The following is a 24,312-nucleotide window of genomic DNA, read 5'->3' on the forward strand; positions in this document are numbered from 1 at the left end:
GACCTGTGAACATTTTGATTTTTTCCCAAATTGACCCCTAAGCAAAAACGTTTAGAAAAGGTACCCGAGTTCAATTTCATCTCCAAGTTAGGGCTCTGTCCTGCAGCCCCTCCTTCAAGGTCAGCCCTTCATAACACAGCAAAGTAGAGCAGCCCATCAAATTGTGGGTTGTTGTTTTTTTTTAAAGGCTACAGACTTTCCAGCTGGATTTTGTCTGAAAACATCATACAGTCCCTGAGGTGGGTTAAGTAAGCCCCTAAGATCTTTGGGGGCTTGGGGCTAAATTATCAGCAGAAGAATTGCAGCATCTCCAGGCCCAGGGAGCCAGGCTCTGTGTCTACAGCTGTCCTTGCAGGCAGCTGCCCGGGAGGCCTGCCCTAGCCTTATCTGCAGGAGGAAATGTCCCCACCCTGCTCCAAATGTTTGTCCAGAAGGATAGGGCCAAGCAGAGTCCCACATCCCCAGCCAGAAAGTCTCCCCCTCCCCACTCTGGAGGAGGAGTCACCAGGGAATAGATGGGGCTCCCGGCACGTGTGCTTCCCACGGGGACCGAAGGATTCTGTCCGCAGTCTCCCCTCTGGCTCAGATCGCCCCACACCTTCCCATCACCATCTCACGACTTCAGTTTCAGGGCTGGGGGTGGCCCTAAGGTCTCGGAGCCTGCCCCTACCCCCAGTACAAACTTATCACTTCTCCCAAGTCCCCTACACCCCAGGGCCTTTGCACAGGCTGTCATGGGAAGGTTCCACCAGGTGCCAGCTGTGTGCCCTTGGACAAGTCACTCCCTCCCGGGCCTCACATCCTCACTGGTCATTTGAGGAGCTTCCTCAATGACCAGTGGGGATCGGAGGGCCCAGAGTCTCGGGGTGAGTTCGTGTTCGGACTGCCTCATGCCTCCAGGATTGTTCTTCCCCCAGAGTCAGACTGCTAACTGCCCGCTCATCCTTCCAGCTGCAGCTCCCTTCCTGATGTCGGAACCTTCCGGAATGTTCTGGCACTCTCAGGTTCCTAGGCCCGTCTATGATGGTCTGGTGGCCTCTTTGCTTCTTGGCCACACTGACGATACCTGGAGGGCAGGGCTCACGGGATGGTCCCCCTTGCATGTCCCGTTCCCCAGCCCAGCCCGTCACAGGCTTTCTACCGAAGTGTTTAAGGGAGTGAGTGAGTTTCCAAAATAATTCCTCTTCCACGATCTCACTGGGTCTTCCCCGGCGCCTGGGCACAGGAAACAGGCTATTGCTCCATTTTACAGATGAGAAACTGAGTCTCTGAGCTCTGGGCTCCCAGCCAGCCTGCTTCTCCTCAGCTTCTCCCAGGTTTCCAAGATGGTGAGAGAGGGCGAGTGCGGTGCCGTCCGCGGCCCCTCTGTGGCCTGTACGGCTCCTTGAAAGGATGCTGTTTCGGCAAAGCCGCCCGGCCAGAGCAAGGGGTCACATGTCCTCTGGCAGAGAAGAACCCGGGCCGGGCTGTGTGCGTGCTGAGTCATCACTCCTGGCCACAGAGTCCCTCTGCCCCCCGCCCAGCTGCCGACCCACAGTGCCAGCTCTTTCCCAATGGGAAGAGAGCCGTGGCCTTAGGGGACCCCGAGGGCCACCCTTCTGGAAGCAAACATGGACAAGCTGTTCCGGCTGGCGGAGCACATGGTCCTCTGCAGGCGGTGGAGCGGCTGGAGACTGCACCCGGCCAGGCCGGGGTCCAGCCCACGCTCCTCTGCCTCCCAGTAAGGTGACCTTGGCAAAGCACCGGACCTCTCCACCCATTTCCTTCCTGCAGCAGGGGCTAAGCGTGCGTAATAACACCCACCCTTATTCTGAAGGATGGTCCTGAAGTTTAAAGGTCATGTAGGCCAGCGAGTGTTGGGCAGAGTGCCCGGCACGCAAGAAACCCTCGGTGAATAGCACTTATTTGTAAAAAGGTTGCTTATTTGTAGAAATCATCAGGAATCCTCAAGGAAGAGGCAGAGTACGAGAGAACCGTGGTTGTGGAGTCAGAGAGGATAGAGGGCTCCTCAGTGAGTGGGGGCCAGGAGCTGTGGTACCGCTGGACGGTGGGGTTGCTGAGGCCTGGGTGAGAGCAGACACTGGGAGTCGGGGAGACGGAGCCTGGCCTGGGGGGCTCAGTGAGACCGGCCACTCTGTTAGAGAACAGGGAGGAAAGAAAAGGTGTATCTAGCGCTATTGCAACGACCGCTGGATTGGACGCACTCGAATGCTCTCTCAAAGTTCCCTGGTAGTTGCGAGGCAGAGGCTGACGGGTTCTTTGAGGACTTGCTGAGCAACCATGGGGCCCGCGATTTCTCCGGGTTGCATATGATTGTCATTGGGCAGCGGAAGCTAAGTCTGTGCTTGGTAGAGAATGCCTCCAGAAAGAGGCCTCTTGAGGCCACTGAAGGCCTGGTCTAAGAGCGGTAGCAATAAAGAGCCCAGGGCCCTGTGGACGCAAACCAGAAGGACCCCGGTGAGCTGCGGGGCTGTTTCTCCCTAGCAGTCTCCTACGGCTGCTGTTAGCAAACTGTCGCAGACCCGACACCTTAAAACCACGTAAATGTATTCTCTTAACCGTTCTGGAGGCCGGAAGTCTGAAATGAGTCTTACAGTAAAAATCAGGGTGTGGGCGGGGCTGCTTTTTCTGGACACTCCAGGGTGGGGGAATCTGATTCCGGGCCTTTTCCAGATTCTAGAGGCGCCCGCATCCCTTGGCTAGTGGCCCCCTCCTCCATCCTCATTGCTCATCCCTCCAGCCTCTGCTTCTGTCCTCACATCTCCTTTCTCTGACTCAGACCCTCCTGCTTCAGTCTTACGAGGACCCTTGTGATGACACTGGGCCCATGGGATAACCCAAGATAATCTCCCCATCTCCAGGTCCTTAATCACACCTGCAAAGGCCCCTTTGTCGTATAAGGTCACATAGTCACAGGTTCTGGGGGTTGGAGCGTGCACATCTTTGGGGGCCACTATACCACTGACCACACACTCTGTACGCGCATAGTTGGGGCAGGCAGCCTCTGCCTAATGAGGCTGTTCGAATACCATTCACACAACTTCAAGTCTAGGGTTTTAATGTAACAACTTCTCTTCCTATAGATGTCACCAATATCCGTCCCCTTTCTTCCTTTAACGGTAGAACGCTTCAGCCTTCATTGGGCTTAAGACTTCATTTCCCAGCCTCCTCAGCAGCTAGGAATGATCGCGTGACTCTGTCTGGCTAACAGAATGTGAGCAGAAGCATTATGTGCCACTGCCAGACTGCACCCTTAAAAAGAATGGGCATGGGCTCCCTTTGCCTCTTCCCTCTTCCCACTATCTGGGATGTAGACACGATGGCAGGGGCTGGAGCAACCACTTTGGATCCAGAGATAAAAACTATGTGTTGAAGCTCAGAAAAGTGCCCTCCTAGCAGTCACCTCCCTCTGGACTGTGAGAGAAATAATATCTTATATTGTTTAAACCAGCGTATTAGGGGGCCTCTTTGTCACAGCAGCGTACACAGTACCCTGACTCAGACACATGGGCCTGTTTATCTGAGAGGCTGCCTTGTTCTGCCCACTGCTGAGGACTCCAAGGGCTCTCTCCTAGACCTCACCCCTGCTGAGCTGTTAGAAGCTGCAGGCAAGGTTACTAAATTCTTCCCATCTTGGGCAGAGAGGGGACACTTTCCCAAATGTGCTGGCTCAAAGCCCTGGCCATGGACCAGCGGCCTCAGCATCACCTGGGAGCTTGTTAGAAATGCAGAGGCCCTGGCTCCAGCCCAAACCTTACGCTTCGGACTCTGCATTTAACACGACCCGCAGCGGATGGGTGTGCAGCTGCTGTTTGCAAAGCTCTGGTCTCAGCTCTTCAGATTTTGTACATGTCCGTGCTGAGACCCCTCCCGCTCCAAGTGAGTGGATATCAAGCTGTCCCCTGAATCCCTAGGGTTGTCCAAGGGCCTAGGTCCCTCACCCTTTAATGAAGGCAAAGCCACATTTTTAGTTTTATTTGATGGGGTTCTGCCTAGACTAATTTTCTAAAGTGAAGCAGTCTGAAAGTCCTGGGTTTGGTCCAAGCCTCCTCTGATGACAACTGCGGGGATTGCTGGGCTCACAGGGCACAAGGCAGCAGTGCTGGCAGCCAAAGGCAAGTATCAGGAACCCCCGCAGTCTCTCGGGCGTCTACGACATTTCCCCAATTTCCTTCGGAGGAAGCGATCTCCATGGGTGGAAAGGCCTGGAGTCTCATCTCCAGGTGCCTTTGATGCCATTCATTCTACTTCCTGTTATTTAGATCATTTTTGTTCATTTATTAGTGGGTAGGTGTTTACTAAGTGCCAGGCACCGTTCTGTGCAGTAGGAACACTGCACTGATCGTACCTAACAAACTTCCCTCATGGAGGTTACATTTTACTATGGGTGTGTCTGGGGAAAAGATTTCCAGGCAAAGGGAGCAGCCAGTGCAAAGGCCCTGAGGTCAGAGGTGCCGGGAGCGTTGGCGGAACGTCGCGGCTGGTCGGCGTGTTGTGGCTGGTGGGTAAGGGAAGACAGCAGGAAGGATGTGGGGAGGTGTGGCAGTCATAGATTTACGGGGGTGACTGGCCTGGTGTAGCAGATAAATGCTAGATGTCCTCTGCCCGTGTCCCCTCTGAACTCGCCATCGTGATTCATGCCAACGGCTTCTTACCTGCAGTGCCCTAACCAAGGGCTTTCTCTGGCCACAGGAGCAAGCTCGGGGTGCAGCAGGGTTCCCCAGAAGGGCCAGAGAGTAGGGTGACCCACTCGTGTCTGGCTTTAGCACTGAAAGCCCCAGAGCCCAGAAAACCCTCAGTCCCAGGCAGACTGGGGCAGGTGGTCACCTTGCAGAGGAAGTAACGTCCAGGGAGCAGCCCTCAAGCAGGGAATGACGAGGATGATATATAAACCCCAGGTCCTTCCCCTCCCATGGGACAACTCAGTGCCACGCCCCAAGTCGTGGGGTCCCCAGCAGGCTGCCCGCTCAGGACCGCTCTCTTTATCATCTTCCCCCTGCCCGCCTCCCTCCGGCACCTTCTCACTTGTGCTTCCTGGGAGCACCTCCCCAACATGCTATTTGTACCAAATCCTTGTCTCAGGCCCTGCGTCCAGAGAACTCAGTGTAAAACACAAGGCAGAGGGGATTCATAGATATTCATTAGAATATGGGGTGGACCTATAGTCGCCCTGACTTGCATGCAAGGTTCTTGGAATTTGCGGGGGTGTCTCCATCCTGAGGCCCCTCCGGCCTGTGCTAAGCCTGGCTTTGAGTCAGAATGGACGTCACAGCTGAAAGGCCGAAACACAGGGTACCTCCCAGACTCTTAGGTCATCCCAGCTGCCCTGCCGTGGCCACCTCCCCTGCCGACCCGTCACCTGCCCCTCCCGACAGGAGGCAGCCAAGGTCACAGGCAAGAATGAATGGTCTGTGTCCTCGGCCGCAGCCTGGGTCACTGCCAGGAACCCCTGGGCTCCCCAAGGCCCGGTCAGCATCCCTGTGCTGACCCTGGCCTGCCGCCGGCTTGGTGGGAACCCAGGGGCTGCGTGGGGCTGCTGGCCCCGGCCTGCCCTTGTTCCGTCTGTCCCTCACTTGGCTCTGCAGTGCTGACCTTGAATCATTCCCTTGGCCTCCAGCCCCTGGCCTCTCTCTTCCTCTTTCCACGGGGAGCCCAGATTTGCTGATGAACTCACCGGATGGAAGTGGCCCTTCCCTGTGCTCTGACCTGTGGGGCCCTTGGTCCAGCCGGCAGCTGTGGGCCAGTGTAGACTTCCTGGGCCAAAGTCAGGGGGTTCCCCTCACGTCGCAACCCACAGAACGGTGGCTGCTCTGGAGCTGTGCAAGGTGGCGAGCCGCCCTGCCCTCCTGCAGCCCCCATCCACACACTCAGGGCAAAATCCAAGCCCCCTTCCAGACTGCCCCAGACCCCGGCACACACAAAAAACCCTCTCTCACTCATTTCCGGAAGCCCCTTTCCCAACACCTGCGTTCCATCCTGCTTCCGTATCAGTTCCTGGAAAGTTCTTTTTTCCTCTAACTAGCTTCACAGCATTGGCTTAAGATTTTCCTTTGGTCGTGGTGATGAAAGAATGACTCAGGTGAGGGGTTGGCAAACCATTTCTTTCAAAAGGAGGGTCCCTTTTCTTTCAGATGAAAGGACTCTTAGATTCAGAAGACAGCCCTGCCTTTAGCTGACTGTGAGCCTTGAACAAAGGAATCCCTTGGCCTTTCTTGAACCTCACCTGTTTCCTCCATAACAAGTGACCTTCCTGTCCAAAAGTGGAATCCTGGAGCTATCAGTTCCCTTTGGAGACTTTGCAGTATGAACTCATATCTTATGCGTAGAGAGAAAAAGTCCTTTACTATTCACAGTGTTTCCATTTTATAAGAATAGTAATGGCTACCATTTTTAAGTATTTGTGATGGGCCATGCTCACAACCTCCCTGTGAGGTGGTCCAACTACTGTCACCATTGTATAGATGAGGAAAGCGGGGCTCAGAAAGGTTAAGTAATTTGCCCAAGGACACATAGCAGGACTCAAACCTAGATCTTTCCAAGGGCCAGAGGTGCCCTGGGTGACTCATTCCGGGTTGTCTGAAGATTCCTTCTGGACTCAGCATTTATTTTACTCTTCTGTTTTTTTGTGGGTTCTGTTTTTTCCAAATCAAAACTGGTGGTGGTTGTTCCGATTTAGCTGGGGCCTGGTCGGACCTCCCCAAAGCAGGAAAAGATGCCTTTCCAGGATAAATGGAAACCGTTTACACAATAGTGGTCAAATGCTTTAGCAGGAAATAAATCATATAGGATAACACTGGAAAAGCTGAAATGAATCTGTGTGGGCAGCTGGGTTTAACCCCCAAATTAGTTCCAGCCTCTTTAAAAAAACATTTTTCCCCTCTCTCTTCATGTTTGCTTGTTTCCATTTTTTTTTTTCCCCTTGTGTAAATTTTCCAGACCTGGCTTTCGGAGAGGCTGCTGCTGAGTCAGACCATTCTGCTTATCTAAATGCTAACCAGGGCCACCCTGATCCCCAATTATCTTCATCCCCGCAAAGTCACCAAGGTGGGGGAGGGGAGGGGACGTCCAAATCAGCTGTAGTTCACGGAAGTTCCCTATCCCTGGGCTCCAGCTTTGGGGGCCCTCCCTAGAGAGGCAACAGGCCATGCCATCATCCCGAGCTCCTCAAGCCCCTCCACGTTGAGGGTCCCAAACCAGACCTCCTGAATTGGCCAGGCCCAGGTATCTGCATTTTGATGCACACCCCTGTTTTCAACCCCGGCTGTCTTGAAGAAAACCTAGGCACGCGGAATCCTGTACCACAGTTCCCAGAGCACAGGTGGGAGCCCAAGACCTCAGGAAAGAGTTCTTTGGAATGCTGTAGGACCCTTCAGCCCTCCACCCCGACCCCACCTCCCGGACCCAGTCCAAAGGGCAGCTCTGCCCGTGCAGGGTACAAGCCTCTGAAGGTTTAGGGGCAGCTGAAGAGCTGTGAAGTGTGCCCCTGCGACTTTCAGTCGCTTCAACATTGACAAGTAGGGCTTCCCTGGTGGCGCAGTGGTTGGGAGCCCGCCTGCCGATGCAGGGGACGCGGGTTCGTGCCCTGGTCCGGGAGGATCCCACATGCCGCGGAGCGGCTGGGCCCGTGAGCCATGGCCGCTGAGCCTGCGCGTCCGGAGCCTGTGCTCCGCGATGGGAGGGGCCGCAGCGGTGAGAGGCCCGCGTACCGCAAAAAAAAAGAAAAAAAAAAACATTGACAAGTAGCTGCTTCTTGCTTCTACTTCCTTTTCCCTCAAAACATCACAAGTAAAGTTAGGAATTCCATCAGCCACATGTCTGTGAACATGTTTACAATAGGAGAAACCAAATGCAGTCAAGAAAAACCCTTTATCAGGGGTTTCCAATGATCCATCCGTTTATTCAACAAATCCTCTCCTGAGTTTCCACCGTGTACAAGGCATGGACAGATGTCAGCAGCCAGACACACCCCTGGCCTGCCTGGGCCGACAACCAGGAGACAGACCTGTGATTCATTGTTTAACCAGGGGCTCCAAGAGCCTATACTGGGCTCCAACCCAGTTTAGGGAGACAGGGAATGTTTCCATGAGCTCTGAGGGGTGTGGGGAGGTGGGGAGGGAAGGGGGCTGATGAGCATCCAGACAAAGGCCACAGCCCTTCCCTAGTGGGGAAGGCTAGGGGCGTACGAGGAAATGAAGCCTGGGGTCTGGGGGGAAGGCCTATGATGAGGCCTGGTGCACCACGTGGAAGGTTCCGGAACAGCTGCCCATCCTCTCCATGTGTGCACATCAGACAGGACCCAAGCGAGATCTGCCTCCTCAGCTGACCCTCTGGCCACCAAGCGTGGCGTTCCCACCGTGCTCTGGCCCCTGTCCCCTCTCCTGCGGAGACGGCCTCTCCTCGGGCCCACTTCTGCATCCCGAGGACAGCGTTCCCACCGCCAAGGGCATCGGCGGAGCCTGGAAAGAAGGCTAACAGCTTCCAGATGCCCATGAACCCGGCCTGGCTCCTAGAGGGGCTCTTTGGCTTTTCCGAGGTTTATCAACAGCAGGATAAGTTCCCCTCCTGACCCTCGTGAGGCCGGGGGGCCCCCAGCCTGGCCGGCTGAGCACGCAGCAATCCCCGGGCATATTGATGTGGGCCCTCCGCTGTTTCTGCCCCGATCAGGATAGGAGGGGCTCCTAATGCCCAAATGGCCGGATTCTGCCCCAAAAGAGAGATGGCTGGAGGCAAATCCGGCGAACCCGAGGGCGGCTTGGCTGAGCTGGGAGGATCCTGGCCGTGCCTTTGACACGAACACAGCACCACTGCCAGCCACAGGAAGCCCCAGCCTCTATGACCCCACCGGCCCAGAAACACACACACACCCCCGTCTGCCGCCCGCTGAACTGACGGCAGCCGCTCTGACCTCGGGGCTCAGCCCGGAAGCGAAGCGGGGTGGGGAGGGAGGGCTGGTTCCGGAAGACAGGACACGGTTGGCCTGTCTTTCCAGGTAGATGTTAGCAGCCCTCCCTCTGACTCACTTGGTGGAAGCTGCTCCCATGAGCAGCCCGCCTCCCCGACCCCGGGAGGGCCCCAGGCACCACGAGCTCGACACACAGACGGCTCATTCCTCTTCTTGCAGAAGCTTCCGGGGGCCTTTGTGCTCCGGATGCTGGCGATTCCCACCATCAAGCCGGTCCTGCAGAAGCGGGGGCATCTCATCGTTTTCCTCCATATTCAGGGGATGCCACCCTTCCGAAATCATCGCACGTCCCGAGTTCCCCCCGCCCCTCCTCTGCCCACATCCCTCCTTCTCTGATCGGCAGCTCCAGCTGGTCCCGCCGGAGTTCAGTCTTGCCCACTCTGGTGGGTCTCGTTTCGGTTCTGAAATACTTTATTGAGGTGAAATTACATAAAATTAACGTTTTTATTTAAAGTGATCACTTCAGTGGCATTTAGCACCTTCACAGTGTTGTAAAGCACCACCTCCATCCGGTTCCAAAACCTTCCCCTCACCCCAGAGGAAAACCCCACACCCGTTAGGCAGTTTCTCCCTCTTTCCATCTCCCCCAGCTCCTGGCAGCCATCAACCTACTTTCTGCGTCTACGGGTTTATCCCTTCTTGATGTCCCATGTAAATGGAGTCACATGATATGTGACCTATGGTGTCTGGCTTCTCTCACTTGGCATACACAAGGTTTTCGAGGTTCATGTTGTAGCTGTGTCAGGGCTTCTTTCTCTCTTATGACCTAATCATATCCCACTATCAGGACAGACCACCCTTGGTTTATCCATTCACTGGCTCATGGGGAGGGAGAGAAGGAAGGAATCGCACCTCCTCCTAGGCCAAAGCCTCTTCCGCTCCATTTGGGGGTCTCCTCAAGGCCCCCCGAGTTCCTAACGCCACGTAGGAGCGGGTCTCCCCGTTGGGTCAGCTCATGTGCAGCCGAGGCTGTTGGTCAGGGAAAGCCCTGGCCTCTCTCCGAGGACTGAGTTCTTCTCAAAGCCGATTGACATTTCCACTTAAAAAGACTGTTGTCCAGCCTGAAAAAGCCCAGTGTTTCCTGCCTGGCTGTTGCTTGGTCAGCTGTGGCTGGGCTGGGCCAGGCCAGCTCAGGGCTTTCAACGTACTGAGCCTTTAAATGACCCCCGATCTGGCTCATTTTTAGCTGCCTTTGGCCCACCTACCATCTGTAAGCCATTTCCAGCCCGCGGCTGGCCCTCACCTCTCATTTACCAGAAGCAGAGCCGTGAGGCTGGGCTGCAGGGCAGATCCTGGGTGGGACCAGCGGGGCAGGAGCAGAGGATGAGCTTGGCCAGAAGCTGGCACTTCGTCTCGATCATACTTTAGTGCCACCTTGCCTCGGTCAGAAGGGTGTGTGGTTAATTTCATGCTGTGGACAGGCCCCCACGACAACCAGAAAGAAGGTGTACCAGGGTAGCCTCGGGTGCCCGAGCGGATTGGTGGTTGATGGTCACAGCTGACAGTATGAGCCCCCTGCTTGCGGCTAACAGCAGGCCTAGCAGGCCAGACCCTGGGTCATGGTGCATTTATAAAGGGGGAGACTGAGGCCCCTGGGGCCCTGGCTGATGTTGGCAGAGGCGGCCAGGTAATTCCCCTTCCCTTCGCCTTCCATATTCAGGGCAAACTCGTTAAGATGTTTTTCCCTCCTGCAGCATTTCCGTGTGTATCATGCGTGATTCCTGCATGTTGCAGATAATGCTGCATCAGGCTGAGGCCGGGACTGGGCCTGAAATCGCACCTGTCCCGTCCAACTCCCAGGCCGCCATCCCAGGAGCACTTCCGTATCGCCTGCGCGCAAAGCCTCACCTCGGGGGTGTGATGTGGGGACTCTGACCCCAGACACTGTGTGTTTGGGGGTTTCCTCCAGCACCTATCGCATAGTGAGCACTTAATTGATTTAGTCATTTATTCATTTAATGATTTATTCTTTTACTAAATGGATACATGTTGAGCACCGACTGCGTGCCGGGCACTATTCTAGGTGGTAGGAATGTCCATGCTCGTGTGTCTGTGTGTTTCTGAGTGTGTCAGGGGGGTATGTGTGTGTGTTTGAGATATTTCTATGTGACGAGCAGGTGGTGGGTCACAGGTGACAGATGGCAGGAGTGGTCCTCCTCCGTGTTCCTCACAGGGGGCAGGGGAGTTCTCATCGTCACAGGGACTGAGGGACCCCAGCTAAGGCAGGAGCCGCCATCTCAACTTTGTGGCAGGGGTCACATTGGCGATTAAAGGCTCTCACCTAGGCAGTGACGTGTCCCCACCACAAGGGGGCGGAAAACGCAATCCTACCAGGTGCCCGGAAGAATGAGGTCCAGAGATATTCGGAGACCCGCACTAACGTCTACTATCACTGCAGTATGGGCGTTGTGTGGGCCTGAGGGTCAGCAGGGAACACGGTAACTCACGCACTGACGGTCTAGCTGGGGAGACAGACAGTGAACGTACCACGACAGAATTAATGATTTAATTGCATCTATGGCAAGGGCTACCAAGAAGTGCAAGACACCAGGGCACCAAATACGGCCACATAACTTCATGGGGGGCGTTGGAAGACCTCCCTCTGCGGCTGAGCTGATGCTTAAGATAAAACCTAAAAGATGATGACTAGGGTTCTGTAGGTGAAGATGAATGGGAGAGCCTCTGAGAAGTGGGCAGAGTGATGGCAAAAGCCCTGTGGATGCAGGAAGTGTCCTCTCCAGGAACTGGAAGAAAGCCATCCCTGCTGGAGCACAGAGCACGGAGATGGAGATGAAGTTGGAAAGGTCAGCGGCCAGATCATTCACGGCCTTGTAAGCGGGTTTATGAAGCTGGCCTGTATCCTAAGAGCCATGGGGAGCCACGGAAGGTTTTCAGAAGGGGAGTGGGGTCGGGGGTTGGGGGGGTGGGGGTGGGAGCTGGACAGCGCCCTCTGGTGGTTGTGTGAGGACTGGCGTCCGCAGTGCTCTCGGCCAGGGCTTGTCCTGGGCTTGTTTCTAAGCCCTTCCCCGCAGGCTGTGGAGATGCAATCCTTCTGAGACTGCCCGCCCCGTTAATGCTGGTGGACACAGCTCACAGGGGCCAGCCTCCCAAATGGCATGCCACCAAGCCACGCTGTCCAGGAGACACCAGACGGACATGCCAGGGCTGCGTGGAGCAGACCCAGACAGCGAAAGGTCTGGCTGGCCTGCGTTTTCTCCAACGGGTGCCTGGTCTGGGTCTGACTTCAGACAGGACGGGAGGGACCCTGATTACCTTCCCGTTCCCATCCTGGGTAATCTCAGACCTCACATGGGTGTGTGCTTGTGAGTGTTCGAACAGACCCCCCCCCCCCTCCCTAAATGAGGGCTGATGGAATGATGGCCACTCAAATCCCCCGTATTACCGAAGGCAGATAAACCCCAACCAGCCAGAAGCAGGGGATCCCGTGGCCGCCGCCCCCACCGTCCCTTGCATGCTTGTGGCCTGTTTCTGCCTGAAACTGCAAATGCTTATCACAGGCGAGTGATGAGTCATGGCTTGGGTTCTTCCTCAAAGGACAGCCTCAAGCAGGAGACGTTTATCAGCTGCTTTTCTTCTTTATTTTCAGACAGGGCGATTGAGCCAACTGAACTTTGTGGAAAGGGAGAGGAGATGTTTTTCCTCCTTCATTTTCGGAAAGTGTGACCGTTCCAAAGTGCACTCAAGTCTCTCTCTGGCCCCGGAACCCAGTTTCCCTTCCCAGTCGCCAGCATCTGCCCTTGCAGAGGAGCAGGCACAGAGCAGCAACCACGGATCCACCAATTTCTACAAAAGTTGTGCTCCCATGAATATGCTCTGTTCCTTGCCGGCTACTGGCTTTACTTCTGTAGGGGAAGACGAGTTTGAAATAGCCCGGTAATTTTCTTTTGGGGTGCCCCCCATCAGCACCCCTTCTGCTATCACAACAGGGCCACGAAATGTGGCTTGTTGCTCAGGGCAGAGGAGAATGACTACAAAGGTATAAACATACAGCTTTGAGCAGGAAAATAACTGAGTTTTCTTTCTAATCCTTGGTGAGACAGTGCTCTTGAAAGCCGGGCTTTCAAGCATGAGTAAATATTCCTGGAATTCCCATTGCTGAGCCGTCTCCCATGAAGAGTCACGCAGGAGGACTGACCTCGGTGTGAATCAGAGCCCGGAGGATACAAGAGGCAGCTGAGGGAAGAGAAAAGCACATGGAGAGGAAGAGCTGGGGGGCAGGGCCAGTGGGAGAGACAGAGACTGGCTGCAGCCCTCTGCTGGGGAGACGGAGGCCCCATGCAGCCGTTCCCTGCTCCCCGGTGGGCCTGGAAAGGTGGCCCATGGCAGAGAGCCTCATTGTGGGCCCACGCAGCAATCAAGGTCGAGCCCAGGAAGCAGACACCCTCCTGGGCATTTCAGTGGAGGGTACTGAATGCAGGGAATTGATGATGCAGGTGACGGAATGGCTGAGAAACTGGACAGAGGAACGAAAGGGCCAGGAGGGGATTTGAAGGCAAAGAGGCCCAGGACCCCACAGCCCAGCACCGCTTCCCAAATGGCCCCGAATGATAGAATACAAACGGTGGAGACTGGGGCTCGAGAGAAGACCCCTGCTTCCCATGGCTTGTGAGTGGCATGCGGGGGTTTGAGGAGTTCCGTGTGCCCCAGTGGGGAATGTGGAATAGGGCTGAGGGGGCAGGCCGGTGAGCTCCTGGGGGGAGGGGGTCACCACTGGAAGGACCCCAGGGACCCTGATGGAGGATCGCGGAACAGTGAAGCTGGGGAGCGGTCAAAGTAACATCTGGATTCAGAGAGTCCCCCAACTCAGATATCGTAATGCGAGCGAAAGAACAGCAGCGTGGCTCTAAGAGACGACAAAGCCCTGCTGTGAAAGCCCAAGGACAGTTTGAATAGAATGAGTCCATGAAATGTGAGAGTAGAAAATAGCCATATTTCTAAGGAAGTCTCTGATATGATTTTAAATATGAATGTGTAAATTAATAAAATAAATATTATGTTTTTGTTTTCTCTTTTGGCGGTACGCGGGCCTCTCACTGTTGTGGCCTCTCCCGGTGCGGAGCACAGGCTCCGGACGCGCAGGCTGCAGCGGCCATGGCTCACGGGCCCAGCCGCTCCGCGGCATGTGGGCTCCTGCCGGACCGGGTCACGAACCCGCGTCTCTTGCATCGGCAGGCGGACTCTCAACCACTGCGCCGCCAGGGAAGCCCTTAAGTCCTTTTTGCGGGGAGGAAATCCCTTCTTAACCTGGAGTGGAGCTGAAACGCAACCCCCGCCCCCCGCCAGTTGGCAGAAACATAGTTTACTAGTTAAGGGTATGCTAGCTGCCCTAACAAGCAAGTCTCCACATTTCAATGACTTTCAATGCAATTGAAGTTTGTTTTCTTCTCGATAATGAAGAGCAGGTGTTGAGGGGGTGGTTTTTCCACAAGGCAATTTAGCAACTGAAGGCAGGGAACTCTCTGCCAGCCCCCAGGAGCCTTTGCTTCCAGCTGGTGGGAAGGGACAGGGCAGGAAGGAGCAGGTGTGGGAGGTTTTTAGAGGAGCACATGACTTCCACGTGAATCCCATTGGCCAGAATTCAGTCACATGACCTCGCCTGACGGCAAGGGTCGCTGGGAAATACCAGTCCGGCGGTGTGCCCTGGAGGAAGGGGAGGCGGTTGGGCTGTTGGGGGGGGTGGTGAACAGCCAGCGGGCCTCCGTCACACGCGGACCACGTGAGATTGCCTGTGCGACGCAGTGAAACGTCCCCCTGTAGACAGAGCTGCGGGGATGGCTGCCCTTTGGAACTTTGTTGCCATGTCCCGTGTCCCACGGGGCAGCCTCTCTTCAGTGCTCTCTGCAGAGAATCAAAGGACTGGCTAAGACGTGGTCCCCGTCCTCTGGGGCTTTCTGTGTCCCTGGAGTCAACAGACCCAGGAAGAGAGGCCTGAGCGAGGCCTGATGTCAGAAGTCCACACTGGCACCCGTGGGCAGGGAGATGCCTCGGAGCTTCAGCACAAGGCCCACAGCTGAGGTCAGCTCCCCGTTCTCAACAGGGCGGCCTGCCCTGTTTCCATGGCTCACCCAGAACAGCCAGGCCTCGGCGCCTCACCACCGTCAGCCGGTCCCACCCCTCCCAGCGGGGCCAGGCCCTGCGAGCTGCAGCTTCCGTGCAGGTGGGTTATTCACGTGTGGGGTCGCGAGTTCTGGCTACGGTTGAGTTTCCCACCCTGAGGTCCCACCATGGGAGCTGGATAATTCCTTTGTGTGTGTGGGTGTGTGTGCTGGCTAGGGGGTGCCCAGGTACTGCAAGAGGTTTACCAGCAGCCCCCACCTCTCTCCCCAAGACACTCTTAGCACAGCTCTGAGTTGTGACAACCAAAAGTGTCTCCAGACCTTGCCAGATATCCCCTGGAGGGCAAAACTGTTGCCAGTCGGGAACCATTGGCCTGGAGAGTGGTTCTCACACCTGATGACACATTTGAATCACCTGGAAGCTACAGAAAATTACCAATCCAGACCCCGCAAGTCCGCTGCTAGGTATGGGCCTGAGATAAATGAGGCACGTCTACCAAAGACTGTAGGACAATGTTCCTGTCCGCGTATTATTAATAGCTGATGGCTGGGAACAGCCCAGATGTCCATCCATAGGAGACTAGATGAACAAATCATATATATTCATATAGTGGAATAATACCAAGAAAGAAAAAAAAAAAACCCAGCAACAGGCATGAATTGCACTGCTATTAAGTTGAGCAAAGGAAGCCTCACACAAGAGTACATGTCGTATGATCCCTTGTATATGGAGTTCAAGAGCAGGCCAAACCAGTCTATCGTGATAGAGGTGGGGAGAGTGGATATTTCTGGGGAGGGTAGTGACCGGAAACCTGGAATGCTGGGAATGTTCTATCTTGATCTCCATGGTGACACGTGGTGTGTGCGGATATAACGATTCATCGTGCCGTGCACTTAAGATTTGCCCATATAACTGTTAACGCCTTGTATTCGCTTCCTGTGACAGCTGTAATAAATTACCAAAACTTGGTGATTTAAAGGAACAGGAGTGTATTCTCTCACAGTTCCAGAAGCCAGAAGTGTGAAATCAGGTGTCCCAGGGCTGTGCTCTCTCTGGAGGCTCTAGGGGAGGGACCTTCTTTATCTCCTCCAGCTTCTGGTGGCCACGTTGCTCTCCCGGCTTCTGCTGTCACACTGCCATGTCCTCTGTGGTTATGTAATCTCCCTCTGCCTCCCTTATAAGGATACATGTGATTGCATCTCAACCCACCAAATAATCCAGGATAATTTCCCCATCTCAGGATCCTTAGTTACATCTGCAAAGGCTTTGCCATATAAGGTAACATTGATGGGTCCCAGGTATTTGGACCTGATATGTTTGGGGGCCCTTATTCAGCCCACTGCATAACTAAATTTAAAAGAAAAATTTTAATTACCGGTGTGATGGCCCCACCACACACCAATTGAATCAGACTCTCTGCTGTTGCTGTTGATAAGTTACACAGTCCTGGGCGTCGGGGGTAGGGAGACACTGATCTGGAGGTTGTTCTTCCCTTGTCAGGTTCGGGAAGGGTAGGGATGTGCCTGTCTTGCTCGTCACTTACCTCAGTGCAAAGTTGACTTAACGAACTTGCTAAACATGGGATGAATTGATACATGAACGAATATAGTTACTACTAAGATCTGTTTTTTGCTCGTAACACTTCTGATGCCAAACACGTAGATTTTCCCCACCAAGCAATTCTCCAGTTCTCTGTGGACGCCAGCTGGGTGTCCTACAACTTAATTCGATTCTGATACTAACCACCCAGAGTGAGAGCAGACCCCGTGGTTAAGGGCTCAGTCCCGCAAGACTGCCCCCGCTTCAGATGCCAGTCGCAAGTGGTGGGTCCCCAGCTCACCCACCCTTCTCTCTGACTTGGCAACAAATCAAGGAATCCCACAACCCCCTCCTCAGGTTCAGTAATTTGCTGTTATGGTTCATAGAATTCAGGGAGGTACTTTCCTTACGTTACTTTTATTGTAAATGTAAATCTTTTACATCTGTTGTAAAGGATACCGATGAATAACCAGACGAAGACGTACGTAGTGAGAGGTCTGGAAGGGTCCCAAGTGTAGGAGCTTCTGTCCCCATGGAGTTTGGGGTGCGCACCCTCTCGACACGTGGGCGTGTTCACCAACCCAGAAGCGTTTTCATGGAGGTTCCATTACATAGGCATGGCCGATAACCTCATTTGCCGCTGGGGATGCCCTACTTGCCTCCCTGGAGGTCGGGGATGGAGCTGCAAGTTCCAATACTCTAATCACATGATCGGTGCCTCCGGCAACTGGCCCCCGTGCTGAAGCTCTCTGGGAGCCGCCAAGAATCACCTCGTTAGCATAAACTCAGGTGTGGTGGAGAGGGGCTTGTTACGGATAACCAAGGACACCCGTATCTCCCCATCAGCAAAGTACACAGGTTTTAGGACCAAATATACATTCTTTTTCTGTCACAGTATCACAAGAGAGGATGAGTGTGGCCACAGTAAGTTGGGATGATCTAAAGTCAGAGGACCCAGCTTCACACCCAGCCCTGCCGCTTATCGGCTGAGTGACCGTAACCAAGGCCCCTCGCCGTCCCACCCTTTCTGCGCACCAGGAACGTGAGGACACTGCTGGGGGAACATGAGATGACGTCTGTCCCTGTGAACCTGCTTGAAATCCAAAACAAGTGCACGCCTTCCCGTGCAAAACATCTGATGCTGAGCCCATGGTAAATAGTGACTTCCCGGGTGAATCAAATAAAATCAAAAGATGCCGGGTGTTAGGCAAGTGGGATTTACGTGCTTGCCTCATTGTCGGCATAAAATACGCTCGCTGTAAATGTGCAGAGCTTGTGAAATAGCTGAGCGCTCTTTGAAGGCAACGGGGAGGGACCCTGGAGAATGTAAGCTGGGTGGGGGGACAGATTAGGTCCTTTTGAGGATGACAACTGTAAAACCCTTTGCTAAGTCGAGGGTGATGTCCCAAACCAGTTCACTGCCTGCGTAACAGTACACCCAGTGCCATTTAGTTTGACAGGGGAAAACAAACAGACAAAAGAACACCCAAACGACAACAAAAACCTCCTTCTCAGGAGAGCTTGGAGTCTGATGGTCTTGCTGTAAGACGTCCCGCTTGGTTTGGGATTTCAGGCAGATCTCTGGGGGGAGGGGGGAGAAAAGGGCCTGGTCCCGTGGAAATTTCCTAGTAGGGTTTATTTTGAAGCAGAGGTTTGGCAGCCCTGACCCTGTCTCCTTGGCTAGACAGAGCCTCTTTGAAAAGAGTCGAAAACAGCAGGGATGGGAAACGGCCCTCGAGGGAGCTGGTTTTAGTGGAATCCTCGTCTTCCAAAAAGAACTGCCGAGACCAGCCCGGGCATCCCTTGCTTTATGAAATTCAGCTCAGCTCACCTGTGGTCGGCAGAGTAATGCCCGCTGCCTGCCCCCACCCCAGCCTAATTCCCGGAATCGCTGTGTACGTGACCTGACGTGGCAGAAGGCACTTTGCAGGCGTGCTTGAGTTGAGGACCTTGTGACGGGGCGATGATCCTGGGTGATCCGGGTGGATCCAGTGGAATCACATGAGTCCTTGAAATCAGAGACCCTTTCCCAGCTGTGGTCAGAGAAAGAGGAGGCAGTGGAGGAGGTTCAGAGATGCAGTGTCGCTGGCTTTGAAGATGGACAAGGGGGCCGTGAGCCAAGGACCGGGGGCCGTGAGCCAAGGACCAGGGGCCGCTGCTAGAAGCTGAAAGGGCGACGAATAGCTTGCCCCCTAGAACCTCAGGCAGCACCACTGATACCTTGGTTTAGCCCAGTGAGCCCTGTGTTGAATTTCCGACCTCCAGATGGAAGATGCTGAGCGTGTGTTGTTGATGCTGCAGAGTTTGTGGAAATGTATTGCAGCAGCGATCGAAAATCAAAACATCACGTTTCTTCTTTTTTTAAAATCGATTAACGTAGAGCTGATTTACAATGTTACGTTATTTTCTGCTGTACAGAAAAGTGGTTCAGTTATACATCTACATATATTCTTTTTTTTTTTTTTTTTTTTTTTTGCGGTACGCGGGCCTCTCACTGCTGTGTCCTCTCCCGTTGCGGAGCACAGGCTCCGGACGCGCAGGCTCAGCGGCCACGGCTCACGGGCCCAGCCGCTCCGCGGCATGTGGGATCTTCCCGGACAGGGGCACGAACCGTGTCTCCTGCATCGGCAGGCGGACTCTCAACCACTGCGCCACCAGGGAAGCCCTACATATATTCTTTTTCATAGTCTTTTCCGTTTTGGTTTATCACAGGATATTGAATGTAGTTCCCTGTGCTTTAGAGTAGGACCTTGTTGTTTATCCATTCTCTGTATAATAGTTTGCATCTGCTAATCCCCAAACTCCCACTCTGTCCCTCCGCACCCCCTTGGCAACCACAAGTCTGTTTCTGTTTTGTAGATAAGTTCATTCGTGTCATATTTTAGATTCCACAGATAAGTGATATCATATGGTATTTGTCTTTCTGTGTCTGACTTACCTCACTTAGTGTGATAATCTCCAGGTCCATCCCTGTTGCTGCAAATGGCATAATTTCATTAATTTTTATGGCTGAGTAGTATTCCATTGTACATACGTACCACATCTTCTTTATCCATTCATCTGTTGGTGTATGTTTAGGTTGTTTCCATGTCTTGGCTACTGTAAATAGTGCTTCTGTGAACGTTGGAGTGCAGGTATCTTTTTGATTTATAGTTTTCTCTGGATGTATGCCCAGGAGTGGGATTGCTGGATCATACAGTAACTCTATTTTTAATTTTTTAAGGAACCTCCATACTGTTCTCCATAGTGGCTGCACCAATTTACATTCCCACCAACAGTGTGGGAGGGTTCCCTTTTCGCCACATCCTCTCCAGTGTTTGTTATTTGTAGACTTTCTAATGGTGGCCATTCTGACCGGTGTGAGACATAATTGTAGTTTTGACTTGCACTTCTCTAATAATTAGCGAATGTTGCCTTTCTTGAGCACCTACTGTGTGCCCATTCCTGGGATGGGATCCCTAATCCTAGTAACCACCTGTGACGCTGAGCTTGTGATCCCATTTTACAGGTGTGAGTAAACTGAGGCTCAGCGAGGTGAACTGACATCCTGAGAGGGAACGGGAACCCTTGGCCGACTCCAGCCGCCCTGGGCCTCACGCTGCTCACAGGTAAGATGGGCAGGAATGTGAGCTTGAAGCGTGTGGTGCACAGTAGGTGTTTAGTCAGTGTTACTTCTCTCTTTCCTTTTCCCAAACATCAGGTGTCCAGCAGGTCTGGCTGTGAAGTGGGTGATATTTTCTTCCTGACTGCTCTATAAAACCATTACAAAATCAACCCTGGCTCCCAAGGGCAAAAACCTCCCCTGATAGAGGCCATTATGGTGGGTAAAAGGCTCTCACCAGCAGAACTGGGAGACAGGTCTCTCACGTTGGCTCTGAATGATTGCTGTGTGACCTCAGGCTGGTTACCGCCCCTCTCTGGGAAGCGTGTAGTTTCGGTTGACTCAAGTCCCCCTGCAGTCTCAGTCTCCAGGGAGCCTGTGAGCAAACTCTGGTCCCCGTCCAGAGGACTGAGGTCAGGCCAGGCTGGTGGCTGCTGCTGTGTCTCTACATGTATCCTGGGAGGACACACAGGGGCCCTCACAGCGAAGTCAAGCCCTCCTGCCATCCAAACGGCCGAAGTGTGAATTTCCCTCTGCTGTGCATCTGTCCCCTTGGCGGGGCCGGTTTCCTGGGCTTCTTCCCCAGGAAGGTCCCCAGGTTGTGGTCCAGCCCTGGCCGGGAGCTAAAGGTCTGTGTCCTGGCCTGCCTTTGCCAGCGGGCACCTGGCTGACCTCCAGACAGTTACTCCTTGGAAGGGAAACGTGAGGGAAGGTGGGACAGCCCAGGGGTCCCCAGCTGTCCCTGGCAGTCCAACCCTTCTCCCAAATCTGGGAGGGCATCGTGCGTCAGATCCGTCTTTCTCACACTTTGCTGTCAGCGTGGGAAGGACCTTGGGGGTGGGATGCCCCATAATGCTGGCCCGCTCAGCCGGCTTGAGTTGTATCCCTTAGAAAGATCTGTTCGAGTCCTAACCCCCAGAATCTGTGAGTGTGACCTTATATTTAGAAATAGGGGGCTTCCCTGGTGGCGCAGTGGTTGAGCGTCCGCCTGCTGATGCGGGGGACACGGGTTCGTGCCCCGCACCGGGAAGATCCCACATGCCGCGGAGCGGCTGGGCCCGTGAGCCGTGGCCGCTGAGCCTGCGCCTCTGGAGCCTGTGCTCCGCAACGGGAGAGGCCACAGCAGTGAGAGGCCCGCGTACCGCAAAAAAAAAAAAAAAAAGAAACAGGGTCTTTGCAGATGTTATCAAGTTAAGATGGGTTCGTACTGGATTAGGGTGGCCCTAGTGTAATGCCTGGTGTCCTTATAAGAAGAGGGGAGTTTAGACACAGACACACAGGGAGAAAAGCCACGTGTAAACGAAGGCGGAGATTGGAGTGCTTCTGCAGGCCACGGAACCGCCCCTAGAGCCCCGCAGAGAGAGCTCGGCCCCGCTGACACCTTGATTTCAGACTCAGGGCTCCACAACTATACATTTCTGCTGTTTTAAGAGCCCCTAGTTTGTGGCGCTTTGTTACGGCGGCCCCAGGACACTGACATACCCACTGCCTGCTCTTGCCCATTTCCCAGTAGTCATTGCTTTGAGGAAACATGAGGAAATCACCTAGTGTGTCCCTCCAAACTGAACAAATCCAAACGCACACAGCTCACAGCTTATGTCCTTCCTCCGTTGTTGCGGGTAATCATTTTACGAAGGGATGCTAGCCAGAGATGGCCGTTGAACTTTACTGATCCTTTGTTAGTTCTCGAAAGACTTTTCTGGGGCTTCCCTGGTGGCACAGTGGTTAAGAATCCGTCTGCCAATGCAGAGGACATGGGCTCGAGCCCTGGTCCGGGAAGATCCCACATGCCGCAGAGCAACTAAGCCCGTGCACCACAACTACTGAGCCTGCGAGCCACAACTACTGGGCCCACGTGCCACAACTACTGAAGCCCGTGCGCCTAGAGCCCGTGCTCTGCAACAAGAGAAGGCACTGCAATGAGAAGGCCGCGCACCGCAAGGAAGAGTAGCCCCCGCTCGCCACAACTAGAGAAAGCCCGCGTGCAGCAACGAAGACCCAACGCAGCCAAAAATTAATTAATTAATTAATTTAAAAAAAAAGAGTTTTCTGAATTTCTGTGAAATTCAAAAGTCTGGTGACATGGGCTCTGGAGTTAAGAGAGCTGGTTCTGGGTCAGGTCCTGCTTGAAATGCCCTGTGTGTGATTTCAGAGGAGCACCTCGACCCTCAGGGTCTTCCTGCCGTCAAGAGGGTTGGAGCATGCCTAGCTCTTGGCCAGTTGTGTCAGGTCCCTTTAAAACCGGACCAGCCGCACGCCTGTTCCTCCTGCCTCCCCTCTCTCCATCCCTTAAGCCGGTCTCAAGTGCTGTCTGCGTGGCGCAAACTGTATTTGGTTTCTCAAGGAAAGGACACCGCTAAATAAATAAGTAAATAAAAAGCAAAGTTCTTAGTTACACTTAGCCTCGAGAAGCTTAAAGGTCGCCTCTGGGAACTGTGCTGCCGAGTGAGCTTTCTTGACCTTCCCCGTTGGTTCTGGATCGCACGGGACTCCTGTATTTGTCAGTGACAGAGACCCAAGCCAGAAGGGGCTCCCAATCAGAGGCCGCTCTGGGAGCCGCGAAGGCTGTAGCCAGCACTTCAGTGCCATGGGATCTCGTGTCTCTATCTCGCCCCATCTTGGGGTCTCTATGGGGACCTCATTTTCTCTGAGAGTAAACAGGTTTTCTCCCAGCAGTGGGAAACACAGTGCTGGTATCCTCAGGCTTAGGTCCTCCAGCTTGATGAAAAAAGAGAAGGGAGAGCATCTCTCTTCCTGTTTCAGAATATAGATGCTCCAGGGAAGGACCTTTATTGGCCAGCCTTAGTCACATAGCTAAGCCTTGGACTTATCACTTGGAGGCGGGGAGGAGTTCTATGATTGGCCAGGCCTGAATCACATGTCCACTCAGGGGGTGGGGCCCTGTGATTGGCAGCTCACCCCGCATCACATGACTGATATAAGAGGAGCACAGCTCTCCAAGGGCTGGAAAGGGAGGTGGACAGAGCCAGGCCTCAGCTGTGCCCCAGCTCCCCCTGACCACAACCCAAGGAGCCCTAGACTGGACATCAGAACCACGAGATCCTGAAGTGCTGGTCAGTAGGTTTTGCACATCTCTTACTTCAAGATATATATATATATATATATATATATATATATATATAATTTTTATTTCTTTGTTTTTGGCTGCATTGGGTCTTCACTGCTGCGCGTGGGCTTTCTCTAGTTGCCGTGAGCGGGGGCTACTCTTCTTTGCAGTGCGCGGGCTTCTCATTGCAGTGGCTTCCCTTGTTGCAGAGCATGGGCTGTAGAGCGCAGGCTCAGTAGTTGTGGCGCACGGGCTTAGTTGCTCCGCGGCATGTGGGATCTTCCCGGACCAGGGAACGAACTTGTGTTCCCTGCATTGGCAGACGGATTCTTAACCACTGCGCCACCAGGGAAGTCCCAGGATTTATTTTCAAGTGAAGTTTTCCTTGGAAGACCAACCAGAATTGTTCTGGCTGAGGCAGAAAGGGATGGACAGAGGAAGCAGCCCTCAGAGTCCCCTCCCTCCCACCCTCGTCCAGGCTTCTCCGCGGAGCAGAGCCTGAAGGTCACAGAGCCGTCCCCGCCCAGCACACATGGGAGCGAGATCCCATTTTACAGACAGGAAAACCGAGGCTCTGAGGGCTCTACTCCTCGCCCGAGAAATTCCTCAGCAGTTCACAGCCACGTCTTCTGCTGCCCAGACCAGGCAGTTGCCTGGAATTTGGGCCAGCCACCTTTCACCCAGATGTTGGACCAAGTCCTTTGAATTCCCGGCAGAAGGGAGAGGTCCACAGACATCTCAGAGCTCACATTAGGACTGTGGACTGTGGCTCTCTAACCTGCCTTGCGGCGAGCTTGGGAAGTGACCCTGCGGCGTGGCGGCTGGCGAGTGCCTTCAGCCTGGGCAGCAAGACCCTTTTTCATGAGCGTGAACCGCCCTTGGCCCCGACGAAACAGCAGCAGGCTCCAGGCCTGAGGTTGTGCCCGCAGGATTCGCTGAGCCCAGCTGGTCAGTCCAGCCAGAGACGCAGTCACCAAAAGCCACAAGAGTCCCCACCCGAGGGACCTCTCCTGCCCTGTGAAGCCCCTGTTGTCTGCTGGTGGCACCCCCCCCCCCCCCCCCTGG

At 54.1% G+C, this 24,312-nt stretch overlaps 1 protein-coding gene across 1 annotated transcript in view; it reads left to right on the top strand.

Annotated features, from left to right (window-relative positions):
* Positions 1 to 24,312, top strand: part of CRISPLD2 (cysteine rich secretory protein LCCL domain containing 2) — a 109,086-nt gene that overhangs the window by 76,317 nt on the left and 8,457 nt on the right. Inside the window, exons 18-20 of the mRNA XM_007468463.1 lie at positions 1,524 to 1,720; positions 1,931 to 2,047; positions 5,376 to 5,508. Of these exons, the coding sequence (XP_007468525.1) occupies positions 1,524 to 1,720; positions 1,931 to 2,047; positions 5,376 to 5,508 (447 nt within the window). The remainder of the gene's footprint in view (positions 1 to 1,523; positions 1,721 to 1,930; positions 2,048 to 5,375; positions 5,509 to 24,312) is intronic.

This window comes from Lipotes vexillifer, unplaced genomic scaffold (assembly GCF_000442215.2).
Source record: "Lipotes vexillifer unplaced genomic scaffold, Lipotes_vexillifer_v1.1 scaffold23, whole genome shotgun sequence".
Classification (NCBI taxonomy): domain Eukaryota; kingdom Metazoa; phylum Chordata; class Mammalia; order Artiodactyla; family Lipotidae; genus Lipotes; species Lipotes vexillifer.